This window comes from Culex pipiens, chromosome 2 (genome assembly GCF_016801865.2).
Source record: "Culex pipiens pallens isolate TS chromosome 2, TS_CPP_V2, whole genome shotgun sequence".
Taxonomy (NCBI): Eukaryota; Metazoa; Arthropoda; class Insecta; order Diptera; family Culicidae; genus Culex; species Culex pipiens.
The window spans coordinates 22,202,196-22,221,818 of NC_068938.1; the positions used below are offsets into that span (position 1 = coordinate 22,202,196).

At 35.7% G+C, this 19,623-nt stretch overlaps 1 protein-coding gene and 1 non-coding gene across 4 annotated transcripts in view; one reads left to right on the forward strand and one right to left on the reverse strand.

The window, feature by feature from the left end:
* Positions 1–19,623, forward strand: part of LOC120421141 (aryl hydrocarbon receptor nuclear translocator homolog) — a 320,639-nt gene that overhangs the window by 9,860 nt on the left and 291,156 nt on the right. Inside the window, exons 1-2 of one of the 3 annotated variants that reach the window (XM_039584330.2) lie at positions 5,250–5,614; positions 10,919–10,976. In XM_039584330.2, the coding sequence (XP_039440264.1) occupies positions 5,575–5,614; positions 10,919–10,976 (98 nt within the window). In that variant the 5' untranslated portion in view covers positions 5,250–5,574. Of the gene's footprint in view, positions 1–5,249; positions 5,615–10,918; positions 10,977–19,623 lie in introns of those variants that run through there. The other 2 variants (XM_039584329.2, XM_039584331.2) reach the window with 2 other exon arrangements.
* Trnah-gug (transfer RNA histidin (anticodon GUG)) lies at positions 1,051–1,122 on the reverse strand. Its single transcript has one exon. It is a non-coding gene; the product is annotated as a tRNA-His (tRNA).

Here is a 19,623-nt window from a genome sequence, read left to right on the forward strand (position 1 = left end):
TAATTCCAATCATGTGCCCTGCCAGAACCGGCCTCGTCCAAGGTGTGGGGGAGTGTGGGTGAATCGGACATCACAACTCTTGTACCGGCCGTGTGTTGACTGTGGCCAAGGGTTGTCACGCGCCAGCTCAGACACGTCCCTGTTCCCCGGGACCAACGGAATAGTCGGTGGGTTCTCTCTCCGAGCTCGAATCGAAAGAAAAAGTGCTGCTCCTCATAGTAAAAACGTGGCAACACGTTCAATCAACATCGGGCTGCCGGGCTGCTGCTATTGAACGGTTGAGGTGCATATGAAATCATATTTCCTGACGTGTTTGTGTGAGTGTGTAGTTGTGGAGTTCCATTCATGGAATGTCGCGCAAAGTAGGACCATGTTTGGCCTGGTTTTTTCCCCTCCGGTTGATGTCCCAAACACGTCGCCGCGCAAAGTTGGTAACTAAGAGCAGTACGAGTAGCTCATCAATTTGGCCACGTTCCGCCACCCGATATTGTACTGTCCCCAGGTCGTGAAAGTGAATTGCTAATTGAGAGTGAAAACAAGTGTCCCCTTCTGATGGTGCTAGTACGGCTAGTGTGGTTTTTTTTTGCAGTAATCCTAAATTTGATTCAAATTATTTGTTGAGGTTTTTGAAGTCCATTTTTAGGTGTGGAGTGGAACATTTATGACGAAATTTTAATGATTATTGTGAAGTATTTGATGTTGCTTTTCTCACTCTATTTTTTTAGAATTATCAATACTAAAAATTGAAAAATAACGTTAAAATGTGATGTGTATTTTTGATTACATCGTCTTATACTGACTTGATTTATGACACGCTTTGAAGTGATGACGAAACGTTAGATAAGGCTTATGCGTTGTGATTACCTCGCTCAAACAGAATTTCAGGTTGTTTTGAAATTGACGTTGACAGTCTTATATTTGATTTCTTATCACTTTAAAAGTAATCACATTTTTAATAGATGATGATAAAAAAATGTTTCCAAAAAGGCTACAACACAAAAAAGTTTACTCTCTCTTCTTCCGTGACAATGACTTTTAGCGAGAAGTCATTGCCGTGACCAGGATTCGAACCTGGGTTACTACGGCCACAACGTAGGGTCCTAACCACTAGACGATCACGGCTATTGAAGAGTGGCGAGATACGGCAAATTGAAAGGTGGAGTGGTTTTTACCCCTGGTCGGCTTTACCTCGTGGGTATATTTTGAAGCATTGCTTTAATTTGTCTCACCTGGTGGAACACTCACCTGGGGACCGGTGAAAAAAAGAGAGGGAGAAAGAGAATGAGAGAAAACCTCGCTTTGTGTAAGAAAACGGCGGTAAGTTTAAGATTGGCGGTGCAATCAAATTATGAAGAAAGTTAAGCTTCAAAATCCGTAAAAGTAAAAAAAGAGTTTTCTTTTCAAATCCTATGATTTGTTTTTAATGTAATGCATCATTTCTTGTTTTATACAGACCGAGTAAACTTTAAATTGTAATTTGTTCTGATTATTTTTATTTATCATCATTTTTATTATGTAACTAACTCATTCAAATGAATCATAGTATAAAATATTTCTAAGTTTAATAATGCATGCATGCAATGACTTGTGTCTAAATTTATTTGTGTATGGGATGTCAAACGTGTGATTCTTTAGAGCTAACTTATAATTCAGGCTTCATTTTTGTTAAGGTGTGCGTGTTGTTCTGCTTTGGTTTGTTTTTTTATTCCTAAATTATGTGAACATCTTTTGAGGAGTTTTAATGCTCCATAAATATATTTTATTTCAGTTTTCATTTCAATTTATTTTTCGAGATAAATAATTCACACTCCAAATAATGGAGCACCCGATTCAAGTGGTAGAAATCACAGTTCTCCCATAAGGAATACATTGTAGAAAAAGCAAAAACTGCTCGAATGGAAGTGCTCCAATCTTAAAAATCTACTCCAAATTATTCATTCAAAAGTATTTTTTTAATTCGTCATCATAAATATCCATTAATTTTGTAATACGTAAGTATGTATATAAATTTGGGTGTGTGTCAAAATTGTAGGTTATGATTTGGATATTTCAGAAAAAAACCAACGTAAACCGGAGGGACATTGATAACTAAGCGATATTTATAAATATTTCTTTTCAAAATTAAAAATACGAATTTACTATCTTTAACTATACCCCACTTCTAGGACCTTAAAATTCGCCGACATTTTTTTCAATTAATTTTTGTTGTTCTTCTGAATTGGAAAGAAGAACTTTTCAAATTTTAGAATATTTAAGGTTTGGCATTTTGACTTATGTTTTTGTGACACATGTTTGCTCATTTTTGAGGTGTCAACTTTTGCATTGCTTTTCACTAACATTTCCTAGATTTTGAGTAAAATAAAGCATTTTTTGTAATCTCCCAAACAATGCCTCTACGCATTTTTAAACAATTTATATGTTAGTGGTATCATTCTATACTGGAAAATGTATAAGATCAAAACTAAATAAATAAAAAAAGTGACTGTAAAACATACAAAAAATAAAACTGAAGAGACAAAAGGTAATAATCGGATGTGGCAGGCTAAATATCAAATAATATCAGAAACAAACATTAACTTAACAAAATAAATGCAAATAACATTCTCGAAATGAAACAAAATCAATATAAAACAAAACAAGAAACTTTGTTCGTTGAAAAATAAAATGTTTAAAAAACAAATCAGACATTGGAGGGTTAATGAAAAAAAAACATTCCTGATTTTTTTTTTCTAAAAGTTGCGACTTTAATTTTAAATAAAAAATGTGAAAAACAGTCAAAAATCGAGAAAGTTGCAAAATATGAAAGGGAAGCAACAATTTGTTTATCTATACTGAAGTTTTGTTCAAACTCTTGGTTCGTTTGCAATGTAACAAATTAGAGTTTTGTTTAATTTTCTGTTAAGTCATTGCAAATTTTAGTTCAAGTTTTTGTCCCCCTTCAAAAATGCTTAAAAAATTCAGGGGAAAAAATATGGCTGAAAATTTGAATTTTTGTTCAAAAACTTTTATGATTCTAGATTTTTTTTAGACATATGAAACACAAAAGCTTATTGGATCTTTTTTTTTTAAATAACTTTAGAATTGATTGTTAACTATTCAAAATACAATGTAGAACGTTTATTTTTGTATTTTTAATCAAAAAGGCTTTTAGACTTTTAGTAAATCTTGAATTTTTGTACCACAAATAAAAAAAAGTCATAAAACTTTAAGAAAAACCATATTTCTTAAATTCTATGATATTTAACTAATTTTCCATAGTAAAGAAACTGTTTTAATGTATAACATGTTTTGTGATACCTTTTTCTTAAAATGTTGAATGTTGGGCTTAAATTTTGAAACTATTTTTTTTGTGACCAGAGCCGAGGGATAAAAACTAGAAATACAATTTGTACCAGCAATATAACATTCAAAAGTATTAAAATCAAGCCTACCATTTTTAATGGAATGGCAAAAATTATTTTCACCATTTTCAAATGGTGATTTATTTTTTTTATCAATTTGTTTTAATAAATTGAACAGTAAATTTACAAAAGTTAAATTTTCCAACATTAAAATGGTAAAATCAAACGTTGCAAAAAGAATGTATAATTCTAGAGAATCACTCATATGTTTTAAAAGGAAAAAAGGCTGCACAAGACGCTCATAATTCATTTGGAAGCGTTGTTAAAATTTTTCATTGCATGAATTTCGGAAAGTATCAGAACAATGTCGAAAAATTTTACTCCATTTTCGTAACAAAAAATATATAAAAAAAAAAAACATTTCCTTTTATGTATTTTTATTTTTAAATTAATAGCCTTAGTAAATTTTCCTTGATGTGTTTGGATATTAGACCTGTTAGAAAAAAAATAAAAAAAAATAAAAAAACGAGATTTTTTGAGTAGTATTATGTTACAAAATTAATGATAAAAATATTTGGTTTTTACATAATGTTTGAATTATCAAGTATAACTTTTGTCAAGGTTTAAAACAGCCTTTGCAAAAACACTTCTTTGGCCGTAAAAAAAGTACTCATAGAGGTTCAGTCAAGAAAAAAAGGTATTTTGTAGAATAACAAAACCCCTCTGAAAATCTCCAGCAAATTTCTCTCCTAAAACCCCAGCAGCCACGTGGCTTCCGTCGAAATTCAATTCTCTACAGTCCAGCCTCCCCAACCAACGGACGCAAGGACAATTCTGGTCGTAGAAAACCGCCTAGCCCTGAATGTTTGTTTTGTACGGAGCCCTTCGACACGAATTGGCCGATCCCTTGGCAGAAGAAGCGGTCCAGCGGTTTCCGTAGATGGCAATTTCGAAAAATTGTAATTGAAAAGGTGGTTTCACAAGAGAAAAAAAAAACCCGGCGAGGAAACAATAGAAGATGGGTCTATCGGCGGTCTCCCCAGTAGAAAATTTCGGAATTCTTCTGGTGAAGCTCCACCAGCAGCGGTTCCAGCCTGTGCACACACACCAAATTTGCATTCCGGTGTTCCGGGGGGATATATATCGATCCTGTGTGCAAGTGCTGCTGCTTCTGCAAGGTTTTTGATGTAAGGTGGGCCAGGATGGACGATGCTTCTTGCGAGGATCTGGAAACAGGTCGAGGGCGGGGAGGGGTTCCAAGTGCACAACGTTTGCATACTAATGGACCTAATCTAATCAACCGTCGTCGTCGTCGTCGTCTTCGTTGTTGCTCCGCTGAAAGTTTTGGTCCTGCTGCTGGGGAGTAGGATCCTCCCCGCCCACGACCTAGAAGAGGAGCAGGTCCAGGGCAGGTGTCTGCTGAGGGGGAGGGAGGACCTCGTTTGGTGGAGTTGCTCCCCCCCTCGAAAATGACGAACGTTTCGGACGCGCGAGAGTCATGCGCATTTCTCAAGCTGAGTATGTGCAGTAATGCTCTTCCGAAGTGTGACAACGGCAGCAGCAGCATCCAGCAACAAAGTCAGGATCTTTGCACTACGGCGAACTCGGTCGCGGAGAGCTGCTGAGAGTGAGTGCTGCTAGAGCAGTGTGTCCCCGTCGAATATCCGCGTTGATGTTGATGGTCCTCGCCGCGAGAGTCTCGTCTTATCGCTTCGTCGTTCAGTCGTTCATCTCCAAGTAGTAGCGTCCACGACTGAGTGTTAGTCGGAGCTGCAGTCGTCCTCGGGAAAGGATTCATCTTTTTGTCTTATCGGAATTCGCCCCGTTTTTCTGTCCGGAGTTGTTGTTATTGTTGCTGGAGACCACTTCCGAAAGAGTTCTGAAGAAAAAAGAAGATTACCCTTTTTTCCTTCGAACGGAAGGTGTTGATTACGGCGTTTCCCAGCGCCCTCGCGTGGTTCTCTCGATTTTAATTAGCCTCGGAGGAACCGAAAAGTTGTGGCTTTTCTTCCCCCTTTTCTGTGTGGTGTCTGGTGGGGAGTGGTTTGGGGCTTCTTCGGATGGGCACAGCTGTGAAATAGCACACAAACACAGTGATTGTGATAAGTTTGCTGGTTGGTGAACAAAGTCGCTGTGAATTTGATTCGAGAAGGATTAAGACGAAGGAGAAGTAAAAGAAGAAGACGAGTTTTTGCTGTTTTGTATTGAAGCGACTAGACGAAAGGCGGACAACATGTGGAACTACGGATTCTATGGATTCGACATGTGTGCTTGTAAGAATTGTTCCGTGTTCTTTGTTTGAGATTTTTTGCTTTGTTTATTGCTACATATAAGTCTATTTGATTTTTAGAGCAACAAAGTCGTAGACGAGATTTCAAGTGACACTCTTATTTTACTGATTGGAAGTACTTTTTGGTTTATTTCTTCGATTACAATACGGTGAGATAGCCGAGAGGGTTAGGACGCGGACTTGATAATCTGAATATGACTCTTACCGAATTGATGTTATTTTGGGGTGTGTAATATTTTTTTTTCTTTTTCTTTTGTACATGCTTTTTGTGTACACTTTTAACGGGCTCAGTGGGATGAACTGCTTCAATAAATAAATGAACACAATTGTGTGTTGGTGTGCATTTGTGAGAAATATTCTCTCGCAATGAGAAATATTCTTCGAAACAAATTGTATATCCTTTTTCTCTCGCTTGTTGTGGGTGTTTTGGTAACCGCAATTCTGAATAAATGGATGGTATTTATGAGAAAAGGGGATGACTTTTAGCATTTTCGTGATTTTTAATATTTGAATTTAGTTTAATTTATATATAGAATAACTCATTATAATTTCGCAACTTTTTTTATATTTTATTTCTATTTTTTGTATTTTTTGATAAAGATAAAATTTTGTCAACGTCAAAAGAAGCCATTTTACATAATTACACAGCTAAAAAAGTAGCAATCCAGCTGCGTGTAAAAGGCCTGGGTGTAAAATAAATATTGCATTATTTTATGCAATTTTATGTGATTTTACACCCTGAAATATGTAGCCCATCAGTATGGAAACCCTACTTGACCAAAATGTCAAGCTCATATATGCGTTTATCCTTACAGCTTTTCATTGGTTTGATGGTCGAGTGGGCTAAGGCGCCAGTCCTTACTGTTGGTGCTGGGTTTGAATCCCGTCGGTTGCAACTTTTTTTTTGTATTTGCAAAAATTGTACATGCAGTGTGTAATATCAAGTGTTTATTTTGACGAAGGTAATGTGCATGCTTTTGCATGCGATTTTACCATCGGATTTTTTGCTGTGTAGTTTTCCCATATAAGTCTCCATCCAAATTTGTAAGCTGGTCATACAAAATGGGCATGTGAATATTTGAACACCTGAGCAGTTCTCTCAGATTTCGGTCAGTCGTTTTTTTTTGTATTTTTTAATCCGACTGAAACTTTTTTGGTGCCTTCGGTATGCCCAAAGAAGCCATTTTGCATCATTAGTTTGTCCATATAATTTTCCATACAAATTTGTCAACTGTCCATACAAAAACGATGTATGAAAATTCCAAAATCTGTATCTTTTGAAGGAATTTTTTTTATCGGTTTATGGACGACACTGGAAAAAATGATACACGGTAAAAAAAATTGGTGATTTTTTATTTAACTTTTTGTCACTAAAACTTTATTTGCAAAAAAACACTGTTTTTATTTTTTTATTTTTTGATATGTTTTAGAGGACATAAAGTGCCAACTTTTCAGAAATTTCCAGGTTGTGCAAAAAATCGTTGACCGAGTTCTCAATTTTTTAAAGTAATTTTTCAAAGAATCGAAATATTGGTCGCAAAAAAATTTCAACAACATTTTTCATGCCATATGCAAAAACAGCAAGCTGGGAAAAACGCATTTGAAGTTTGTCCCACACATAAGGCTACGTGTTAAGTTTTCGTTAAAAAACTGGCTTTCCACCTGATTTCTAGAACAAAGTACTGGAAGTTATAGGCTCTTTCGAAAGAGCACACAATTTTGAAGCAAACTGCATCAATAACTCGAAATTGATGAAAATGCATATGGGACATTTATGCGATCAGGAGCAGCTTAGTTGCTGAGATATTGCCATGTAAGTGTTTAAAAACAGGAAAATTGATGTTTTTTAAGTCCCACCCAAACACTTACCGTTTTCTTATGTCGATATCTCAGCAACTAATGGTCAGATTTATAATGTTAAAATATGAAACATTCGTAAAATTTTCCGATCTATCCGGAAAAAATAATTTCAAAATTCTTAAATCAGGACTAACATTTTAAAAGGGCGTAGTATTGAACATTTAGCCCTTCTGAAATGTTAGTCTTGATTTAAAAAAATTGAAAATGTTGTTTTCGAAAATATCGGAAAATTTCACGAATGTTTCATATTTTAACATCGAAAATCGGACCATTAGTTGCTGGGATATCGACGTTAGAAAATGTTGAGTCGTTAGGGTGATACTTGGAAAACATCAATTTACATGTTTTTAAACCTTCGCATGGCAATATCTCAGCAACTAAGGGTCGTATCAACAAAGTTCAAAATCGCAAAATATTTTCATAGCTTTTCAAAAATATTTTTTTCAAAAGTGGGCAAACATGTGCACTAATTTAAAAAAAATAAAAACTGTGACTGTTTTCAAAAAAGTTTCTTAAAATGGTTTAAACTTAAAAACGGTGCACTTTATCAAAATTTCACTGAAGTACTTTTTGATCGCAAATTTGATTTTACATCGAAAAATGAAGATGAAAAATTTATGCGACCGATATTTCGATTTTTGAAAAAATCAGTATTGATTGTAAAATTCAAAACTCGGTCAAAGATTTGTTGCACAACCTGGAAATTACTGAAAAGTTAAATGAAAAATCACCAAATTTTTTTTTACCGTGTATCATTTTTTTCACTGTAGTCCATATCCATACCTACAACTTTGCCGAAGACACCAAATCGATCAAAAAATGCCTTCAAAAGATACAGTTTTTTTTGTTTTTGTATGGACAGCTGCCAAATTTGTATGGAAAATTATATGGACAAACTAATGATGCAAAAGGCTTCTTTGGGCATACCGAAGGCACCAAAAAAGTTTCATTCGGATTAAAAAATACAAAAATTAAAATTCCAAAAAAAAGACCGATTTCGTAGAGAATTGCTCACTTGTATCTCGAGAAGAGATTTTCTGATCGATTTATTATCTTCTGTTATGATGAGGACTTTAATGAAATAAAAGGAAAAAAAACGAACGGCCTAGAAAATTGTCTGCATTTTTTATTTTTTTTACATCGTTGATCTTGTTGCTATAAAAAGACCTCTAGACGTTAGTATTGTGTGAAAAACGAGTTTTTCTCGATGTCATTTACAAGCTCTCATTTTTTAACTCGTGATATCTCGGAAACTATTGGTTCGATTTTCAATACTAAAAAAGGTTAAATTTCTTTAATTTCTATTTAAAAAATCCCGAGACTTCAAAATCCAGCCCAAATTTGGAAAATGTCCAAAATAAGTGTTTTTTCCCTTTCAAAAGATTACCCTTGATTCTATATTTTTGAAATTATTTTTGTATAGAAGAGCATAAAATATCGCTAAGGTTGTTAATTTTTAATTTAGAAAATCTAAATACAGTTTTCACTATATTTGTTCTTTATGAGGCAGCACACGTAGAAAAAAGAGTTCCCAAAATCGTAAACAAGCCTTCATGAAAATGGTAACCTCGAACAAAGTGTTCAAATCCTATGGTACGATTTTGAAAAACGTATAATGAAATTTGGACACTTTGTTCGTGGTTCCCATTCTCATGAACGCTTGTTCACCATTTTAGGAACTCTTTTTCTCCGTGCAACCAGCAGTCCGATGAAAAAAGTCAAAAATGAAGAATTGTAGGAAATTTTCCTTGCTCTTCGAAAATATTTTTGTCTGTGGTGCTTTTCTTTCTTGAAGTATTTTTTAATTGAAAAAAAAAAAAAACTAAAGAAGAACTTCACCTTTAAATCTAGAGAAACACGAGAAAATGGCGGATAATTCAAGTTCATAATTCAAGATTTTCTAAAAATGATTTTTCAAATATTGTCTGACAATATTCTAAATTTTCTCTAAAAATTATTATTCTAGAAGCATTCTGGACCGGTGTCAGATTTTGCACCATCCTAAAAGCAAGCAAAAAAAGATCAATTTTTAAGTCTCAAAACATAATAAAATTCCAGCACGTATTTTGGGAATTAGACTTTCGTCAAATAAAAAGTCAAATTAAAAAAATCGCCGATTTTTTTGAAATGTCCGAATTATAAAATGAGAAATGAGAAATTAATGATACAAAATGGCTGCTTTTGCACAAAGTTTCATGCATTATAAAAATTACAAAAAAAAAAAATAATTTTCTTAGATGGTTCACCGACCTATCCTATACAATTTTTTTAACTACAGAATTCTGTAAATAAATGTCATTTTATTTTATGATTTTTTTCTTTAGCTTCCAAAAATTGTTTGATTGTTGTCTAATTTATTTGATTATGTTCGTTTTTTTAAACGAATTCTGTAAAATTTTCACGAACTCTAATTTGCGGAATGAATGTTTAATTGAGAACCACTGATTTTCATAAATTATGCAAAATATTTGCTATGGCCTTGATAATCTTTGGAAAATTGGTAACATTTTTGTTAAAAATATTCTTTATTGTAAATGATTTATTGAGTAATATGAGGAAGGACTTCAAATAAATTAATTCATAAAATTACACTCTTTCCAATTATTGCGGAATGATATAAATGTTTTGTACTCAATCAATTTTCAAATTAAACATTTTAATCATTTTTGTTTATTGGAAAAAAGTCTCTATAGGTTATTGAATATTGAAAATTTAGTGTTACAGAAAAACACAATTCGAATGATTATTTTGAGTTAAAAAAATTTGAATACGCAGAAATTTAACAATTAATTATAACTCTTAAATTTAATAAATCTGTGCTAATTTTTTTACGTTATTTATACTGAGCTAGCTTAGCATTCCCACACTTATTTAAATCGGCAATCTTGTTTCAATCATCTTTCTCCAAACAAGTTGCATCAAATCTTTTTCTCGCCAATCTTACTTAATCCCCCCTCACCGTCTCCAAAATAGTGCATTTTTTGCCAGCTTCATCGCGTAAACCTATTACGCGTTCACAACCAATCTGCGAGACTTTCCCTCTACCCTAACTTTCCCATGCCCTGCTTTGGGTTGTCATTTCTGAACTCAAACCCAACGCCGCTGGGTGCTAAAAATTGCGCCGCAACCCGTCGTCGTCGGCATTCGCGGCTTTTGAAGTGTCACGTGTGGACGTTGCGATTTGTCAATCTCACCCGGGTCTCGGCTGCACCTCCTATTTTATTTCTCTGGGCATTATTTTCTTGTTAAGCATTGACATGGGATTGGGATTACCTGGGAGACTCCCGTGTGGGGTGTCTAGTTTTGAAGATTGCATGGTCTCTCTGAACTGTCACATGCTTCGCAGAGGTTCTTGACCTGGAGTTGATCTACTTTAAAGTCGTTGGGTGGACTTTGCTAATTTTTGTTTTCTTGTTTGTCATTTCAGTGGCCGACCCAAATCAAGTGGTCGTCGCGCAGCAGAAACGTCCCGTCTCCGGTTTAGGGTAAGTGTCTTCAAGAAGACGAAAACACCATCATCGTTGGACCCCTTGAATCGCGCCAAGTCATCGCCAAAGAGGAACGAATCTACCACCCTCACCCCACAACTGCTAGGAAAACACACTTTTATGGCGATTGACCATTTCGCAGGTCGCTCCATCAATAACCTCCGGAGCAAACCCGGTGTCACACCCCATCGTCTTGAACTTGGTCCGGTGGACACGGCATGTGGCTTAGATGGGAATTTTTATTTACCCAAGCATCGACGACGAGGACGCGAAACCGAAATCAACGACGGTTTTACCTTGTTTTCGATATCGATATAGGTAGCTGCTACTAGTTGGCTTTCTGCCGTCGTTGATGTCCCCACCCCAGGTCGGGATCGGGTGGGGTGGTGGGGTGTGTCCTGCTGTGTTTGTGTTGACTTTGTTATTGAGTGGCAGCAGCGACATCAGTGTTGTTTATTTGTCCTGCTGTCTACCTTTTGCTCGGTGGCGGCGGGATTTGTCTCGGGTAAACAAAATCAATAACGATTTAAATACCTTTGCCAATCGGGAGAAGAAAAGAGCGATTTGACTTTGATTGGAGTGGGCTTTGTTGTAGGATGAGTTTGGCAAACAATCGTAGAAATCAAGTTTGAGTTACTTTCGAACAAAACTCGAACCAGCGACCAAACCGGCTCCGTGGCTTAATGGTTGCGGCTTCTGCCTTAAAGGTTCAGGGATCAAATCCCGGTCGGTTCCCTTGAAATTTGGAATCAGGAATTGAACTTTGAATATGAACAAAAAACCTTTAAAAATCAGGTGGGAATCGAACTCACACCTTTTGGATTGATGGTCTGGAACACTAACCAGTCGGCCATCATGGAGTTAATGCTCTAGAATTGAATTAATCCGTAGTGGCGAAATAATGTCACAAGGTATAATATATCAAACCATTATATAACTACTAACACCGTCTCAAAACAGCCCAGGGCCTTCTCATATACTCATAAACTGGACGAGGGAGTCGTGGATTGCCTGGCCCGAGTCATCTGCATTACCAATCTATGTCTGTACAATTTCAGAAGAAATCGTAAGTCATAGAAAGGTATTTCGCTTCAAAGGTTCTTGAGATATATGGTGATTACTAACCGAACCGTCTCAGTTGAAATATACTGTGGTCATGGCTAAGACGGGGGTTCAAATACATACATACATACATACATACATACATACATACAACAAAACTCGATCCAGCGACCTCTGGATTGTTAGTCCAATACCCGGTCCGAATAAAACACCGACATTTAATATGGTTAAACATAAATGTGTTTGGGCCTTTTGAAATGTAAGGGTTGATTGAAAATTTCGAAGTTTTTTTTATTTGAAATATCGAAATATTTCAAAATGCTTTCATTTTTTGGCTTAGAATGTATATTTGCTAAGTTCCGTTACGTTTTTCTTGTGTAAATTTTCTTTCGGAGGCTGTCTTTCAGTAACCATTGGCCAAATCTTCAATATCTTTAAAGAAAATTTTCTAGTAAATTTTCTGATCTCTTGGAAAAAATATTTTCAGAGATGGTCAAGCTCTGAAATCGCACAGTACAGCCCAGACTCGATTATTCGAAGTTTCGATTATCCGAAGTTCGACTATCCGAAGGTTTGTATGGGGCTTTGGATAATGGAATCACGAACAAAACATTTTTTTCCTATTGTTAACAAATTTAGTTAGTGTTTGAAATATTTAGTCATCGCCATTTTAGACACTATCTTGGATCTATTATTTTTTTAGTTTAGGGGTCATACTTGAGCTCAACAAACAAAAATTAGATAACAATTAAGACCTTCGGATGATCAATTCTGGACTGTATTGTAATTTATATAAAGAATTTTTCGATTGAAAATTTGATTTTACATCTAAGCAATTCTCTCAGATTTCGGGCATTTGATTTTTTTGTATTTTTCAATCCGGCTGAAACTTTTTTGGCAGCTGTCCATACAAAAATGATGTATGAAAATTCATAAATCTGTATCTTTTGAAGGAATTTTTTGATCGCTTTGGTGTCTTCGGCAAAGTTGTATCCTACACACTAAAAAAATGATACACGGTAAAAAAATGTGATTTTTAATTTAACTTTTTGTCACTTAAACTTGATTAGCAATAAATACTATTTTTTATTTATTTTTTTTTATATGGACATCAAATGCCAACATTTCAGAAATTTTCAGGTTGTGCAAAAAATCTTTGACCGAGTTATGAATTTTTGAATCAATACTGACTAGAGGTGGGCAAAACCGCTCTTTTTTAGGAGCCGCTCATTTTCGTTCGCTCACTAAAAAGTGCCGCTCTTTTGAACGGCTCTTTCGATCTTTTTCAAAAATTTGATAAAAATGTTATTTTTAAGAATTGTGTGGTTTTGTGGATTCTTTTCTAAATTCTGATTTAATCGATGATGTCTATAATTACTGAAGTTAAATAAGACAAGAAATTTTTTTTCCATAATCTCTCAGCTATTTAGTAGATTTTTGGTAATATTTTACAAGCTATGCAATTTTAAATGCTCAAATTTGTTTTCGGATAATACTTTTATGTACGATCAGTTATGTAAAGAAAAGCTTTTTCATTTTGTTTAGAAAATCATTTACTTTTGGAATTTCAAAGAAAAGTATGAAACTGCAAATAAGTGTGAAAACTTTAAAGTGGTGTTTGGCAGCAATGCTATTTTGGGATTAATTTTTATAAGCAATTATTTTGCAATTGAGAATGGCATTTTCAATTCTAAAAACAAATTTTGTGATGCAATTTGTTCGAAATTTGTCCAGTTTCGATTCGAGCGGACTGTAATTTCTCGAGCAAACACAACACTTCTTCCGGCGGACTGGGGGAACCGGGAATTTCACTGGGAGGATCGGATTATCGCAAGCAAGCCACTAAAACACTCAAGTTTCTCTACTACATCTATTTAGCAACTAATTTTAAAACTAAAGATTTTCTTCCGAGAAAACTCGCGATCCGCGGCGGCGACTTCCGTCCGATCACTTCGGCTGCTTGCGGCGAACTTGCTTGGTCCTCGACTCGACGCTTCCACGAACGATCGCGCAACTCGTCCGTTTTCGCGCCAAAAAACTCTCCACACGCGGGTGCGTTCGTTGCGTCGTTCTCTCCTTCTCTCTCGTTCGCGCTTCGTCGCTAACGACGCCGTGTTGCCACCTTCGTCGTTATCGATCGCAGTAGTCGGGGGGTGCGACACTGCTCAAACGAAAAATCTTCTTCGGACTGACAGGTTTCAGCCCGAACAAAATTCGATAAATTATATTTATGACAAGTTTAAAAATCATCTTGGAACGGTTTTTTTTCAAAAAGACCGGAGTTTGAAAAAGAATCGCCGTTCTTTTTTTTGTGAGCCATGGTGTGTTCGCTTTTTTTAGTGAACCGGCTCTTTGAGCGGCTCGCTCTTTTTTTGCCCACCCCTAATACTGACTAAAAAAGAAATCAAAATATTGGTCGCAACGTGTATACTAATTCAAAAAAATTGAAAAACTGCTACTATTTTCGAAAAGCTACCTAAACGGTCAACTTTATCAAAATTTCACTATTATTATAGTCGCAAAAATTTCCAACTTCATTTTTCGATGTAAAATCGAATTTGCAATCAAAAAGTACTTTTAAAGTTTCGATTTTTTTTTTTAAATCAGTATTGTTTTAAAAATTCATAACACAGATTTTTTGCACAACCTGGAAATTTCTAGAAAGTTGACATTTGCTCTCAAAAAAAAAAAAAAAAAAAAAAATAGACCGATTTCGTAGAGAATTGCTCATCTATAACATAAGAGCAATTCTCTACAAAACCGGCCGATTTCGACCATTTTTATTTTTTGTATTTTTTGATTTGGCTCAAACTTTGTGGGGGCCTTCCCTATGACCAAAGAAGCCATTTTGCATCATTAGTTTGTCCATATAAATTTCCATACAAATTTGGCAGCTGTTCATACAAAAATGGTACGTAAATATTCGAAAATCTGTAACTTTTGAAGGAATTTTTTGATCAATTTGGTGTCTTCGGCAAAGTTGTAGGTATTGTTAAGGACTATTTAGAAAAAAAATAGGTACACGGAAAAAAAAATTCCCGATTTTTTTTTAACTTTTTTTTTTCACAAAAACTCAAATTCCCAAAATACGTATTTTTTGATTTTCGAGATTTTTTGATATGTTTTAGGGGACAAAAATCCGCAACTTTTGAGCCATAGAGAAACATGGTCAAAAAATCTGCCGCCGAGTTATGATTTTTTGAAAAAGTGGTGATTTTTGGAAAAAATCGAAATTTTTTCGACCTCATTTTTTTATGCAAAATTGAATTTGCAATCGAAAATTACTTTACAGATTTTTCGATAAAGGGCCCCGTTTTCAAGATATAGCCACCGAAAGTTTGATTTCAGCGAAATATTTGCAGTTTTTCGATTTTTAAAAATAGTGACCATGAGTGACCATTTCTAAAAATATTTTTTTTGAAAAGTTCAGAAAATTTGCTATAAAATTGTCTAAGAGACATTGAAGATTGGACCTCTGGTTGTTGAGATACAGCGGCTTAAAGAAAAAGAAACACGAAAATTGAAATTTTCTAAGTCTCACCCAAACAGCCCACCATTTTCTAATGACGATATCTCAGCAATTTATGGTCCGATTTTCAATGTTAATACATGAAACATTCGTGAAATTTTCCGATCTTTTCGAAAAAAATATTTTGAAAAAAATTAAATCAAGACTAACATTTTAAAAGGGCCAAACATTGAATGTTATGCCCATTAAAAATGCTAGTATTGATTTATTTTTTTTCAAAATATGTTTTTCGAAAAGATTGGAAAATTTCACGAATTGTTTTTTTCTAATGACGATATCTCAGCAATTTATGGTCCGATTTTCAATGTTAATACATGAAACATTCGTAAAATTTTCCGATCTTTTCGAAAAAAATATTTTGAAAAAAATTAAATCAAGACTAACATTTTAAAAGGGCCAAACATTGAATGTTATGCCCATTAAAAATGCTAGTATTGATTTAATTTTTTTCAAAATATGTTTTTCGAAAAGATTGGAAAATTTCACGAATGTTTCATGTATTAAAATTGAAAATCGGACTATTAATTGCTGAGATATCGTCATTAGAAAATGGTGTGCTGTTTGGGTGAGACTTAGAAAATTTCAATTTTCGTGTTTCTTTTTCTTTAAGCCGCTGTATCTCAGCAACCAGAGGTCCAATCTTCAATGTCTCTTAGACAATTTTATAGCAAATTTTCTGAACTTTTCAAAAAAAATATTTTTAGAAATGGTCACTCATGGTCACTATTTTTAAAAATCGAAAAACTGCAAATATTTCGCTGAAATCAAACTTTCGGTGGCTATATCTTGAAAACGGGGCCCTTTATCGAAAAATCTGTAAAGTAATTTTCGATTGCAAATTCAATTTTGCATAAAAAAATGAGGTCAAAAAAATTTTATGTATGAAATTTCGATTTTTTTCCAAAAATCACCAGTTTTTCAAAAAATCATAACTCGGCGGCAGATTTTTTGACCATGTTTCTCTATAGCTCAAAAGTTGCGGATTTTTGTCCCCTAAAACATATCAAAAAATCTCGAAAATCAAAAAATACGTATTTTGGGAATTTGAGTTTTTGTGAAAAAAAAGTTAATAAAAAAATCGGAATTTTTTTTCCGTGTACCTATTTTTTTCTAAATAGTCCTTAACAATACCTACAACTTTGCCGAAGACACCAAATTGATCAAAAAATTCCTTCAAAAGTTACAGATTTTCGAATATATACGTACCATTTTTGTATGAACAGCTGCCAAATTTGTATGGAAATTTATATGGACAAACTAATGATGCAAAATGGCTTTTTTGGTCATAGGGAAGGCCCCCACAAAGTTTGAGCCAAATCAAAAAATACAAATAAAATCCATTTCCGGTTTTGGTAGAGAATTGCTCATAAGTCAAATGAATAAATTGTTTTTTTTTGATTTTTTTTTAAATCATGATTTTTTTCAGGAATAGTAACTTTCATATGTTTTTCTGCTGTTTCTCCTGAATGGTATGCAATTTGTTTCATTTTTTAAGGAACTCTTTGATCGTTCAATACATTTGTGCTACTTTCAAAAACCGAATACAAAACTTAAACAGCAAACGTTTCGAAACGGCTTGCAGCTTGAGATAATTATTTTTAATCCTGTCAAGCAAAAAACAATTGCCCAACAATCTGCCCATTTGATCACTAATTTCTACAATGTTGTCCAGGAAACCCCAATCCAAATCACCTGCCGCCGCACAGCTTACCATGGAAACTCAATTACAATTATTAAATACATTTTTATGCCGGGTGCGATCATCAACGTGCAAACTTTGTAGGTTTATGCACTTTCTTAATTATGTCGACTGTTCAGCTATCAGTCTTATTTGACCGAACCAAGGCGCGGTCCGGACGGTCATCGATTTCACCGGACAATTTGAATTGCAAAAATAAGCAGAACTTAAGAGTAGGACCAGCTGTGTGTTTGCCACCGTATCGCGTTCATGCCAATTTTTCTACACGTTCGCATCGCATGTTGGACAAATTGCAAGAATGAGCAAAATATTCATGGGCGTTATCAAGAATTCAATCACCGTTAGTTTCGCCGAAATCGCGCGTCCGAAATATTACGCTGCTTCTTTCCCCTCCGTCCGAAGAGGGACGTTTAGACATTACGTCAACATTGTAACGTTGAACGCAACGCCGGGCAGTACACAAGCATCGACCGATGAAGTTTTATTTTTATGAATATTATATTTATGCACTCATCGAATGGTTATTCAAATTTAAATGCGCTATTCATTCGTTGCTTGCGTTGTCTGCTACTCGGCCGGCTGCTTGTGTTGAGCGGTGATTGTCACCAAAGAATCGCCTCAGGGCTGGGCTTGGACCTGGCCAAGTAGACGCTTCGCGAAATTTTTCACGGTGGTACATTTGCTAATTACAAAAACTTTAGCGAAAAAAAAAATACAATGATAATTTTGGAAAAAAATATGTTCATTTCAGTGTTGCCAATATTTGTCAAATTCGAGATTTTTTGATACTTTTCTTCAAACATTTTCCACTGTCCACGCAAAAATCAATGGGCGCGCGACTCCCATCTTGAGCTCATTTAACCTACGAAAAGGCTCGCCATTCCATCAAATCGCGGCCCGCAACTCCGCACCCTCAAAGGTGTCGTGGCTCACTTCCCAAGGCAAGAAGGGCCTCCCAGAAAAGAAAAGGTGTCGACCGCGACCACCGCCACCGTCCCCAAGCCTGGAGAGTACGAAATTAAACTCGGTAGCAATTTACCATGCAAAGCCGCGCGACAGAAAAATGTTATCTGATTCAATTATAAAATAAAATGTGTACAAGCGAGCACATGTGTCGACCTGGGCTGAACCTGGTTTCTGAAGGGGCGGAAGGGTTGGTGGAAAGTGCTACCTTCTGCGCTTTAACGCCCCGCGGGAACTTTGGACGACGGTTGTAACCAGCTCTGTTCAACAACTGCTTGTAAATTCTTCGCGAGCAAGTACACTAATTTCGGTCCACTATCCTGTGGACGGATGGGGGCTATCTGGGTCATTTCACCGAAACAACGAAACGAAAATTTGTAGATTTTTGCACATCCCCACCTAGAATTGGTCTAGCCACTGACCATCTTGGCACACTAAACCTGCACAAATACCGAGACTTTATGTGCCAAACACCTTACGACTTCTCCGGACCATAGCGTTTGATGGTCAACCAACACACAAACATTCAAATTTTATGCTCACCCTGGACGTCACCGCCGTCGTCGTCGGTCGATTTGGCGGAGGGCCATAACTTTGGAGCTGGTAGCAACAATTTGCCACTTTGTTTTTGAATCGCCGGCCACCGCCATTGCGCGGCGTTCGCACATCCAGAACCGTGTAGTCAGGTCGGGACGGACCACACCAGTTGGCGGTTGGGGACCATTGCTGATGGCAAGAAGTAGCACTAACGGTAGTTTTGGGTGTGCGTCTCGTGCGTTGATTTCAAGTGAAGAAGCACTTGCTGCGTTGAGTGTGGAAGTTGGATGGCTTGAAGTGGACTAAAAGCAGTTCCGGACATTGTAATTCAAAATTACCGAAAAATAAGCCGGTAAATCAATATTCATTTCTTCAAAAGATTTTCAACATGAAAAAATTAAAGTTGCAAACTTTTAAACTCAATATTTTACAACAATGCGTAAGAACTTAAGTACAACACTGATTTGAGAGTTATCATCATGCCTTTCATCGGCGTTGATAAAAAAAGGATTTTTTTGTATGTTTCGATTAGCGAAATTTTGCATATAAAAAAGCGATTCAAAGATTTTCAAAGACATGTAAATTACAAATTATTATGGCCGGAACCCGTGGTTTAGGGGTAAACGTGATCACGTCTTCCGTCGGATGGGGAAGTAAATGTTGGCCCCGGTCTAACCTAAAGGGTTAGGTCGTTAGCTCGGTCCAGGTGTAGGAGTCGTCTCCCTGGGTCCTGCCTCGGTGGAGTCGCTCGTAGGCAGTTGGACTAACAATCGAAAGGTCGTCAGTTCGAATCCCGAGGTGGATGGAGGCTAAGGTGTAAAAGAGGTTTGCAATTACCTCAACAATCAAGCCAT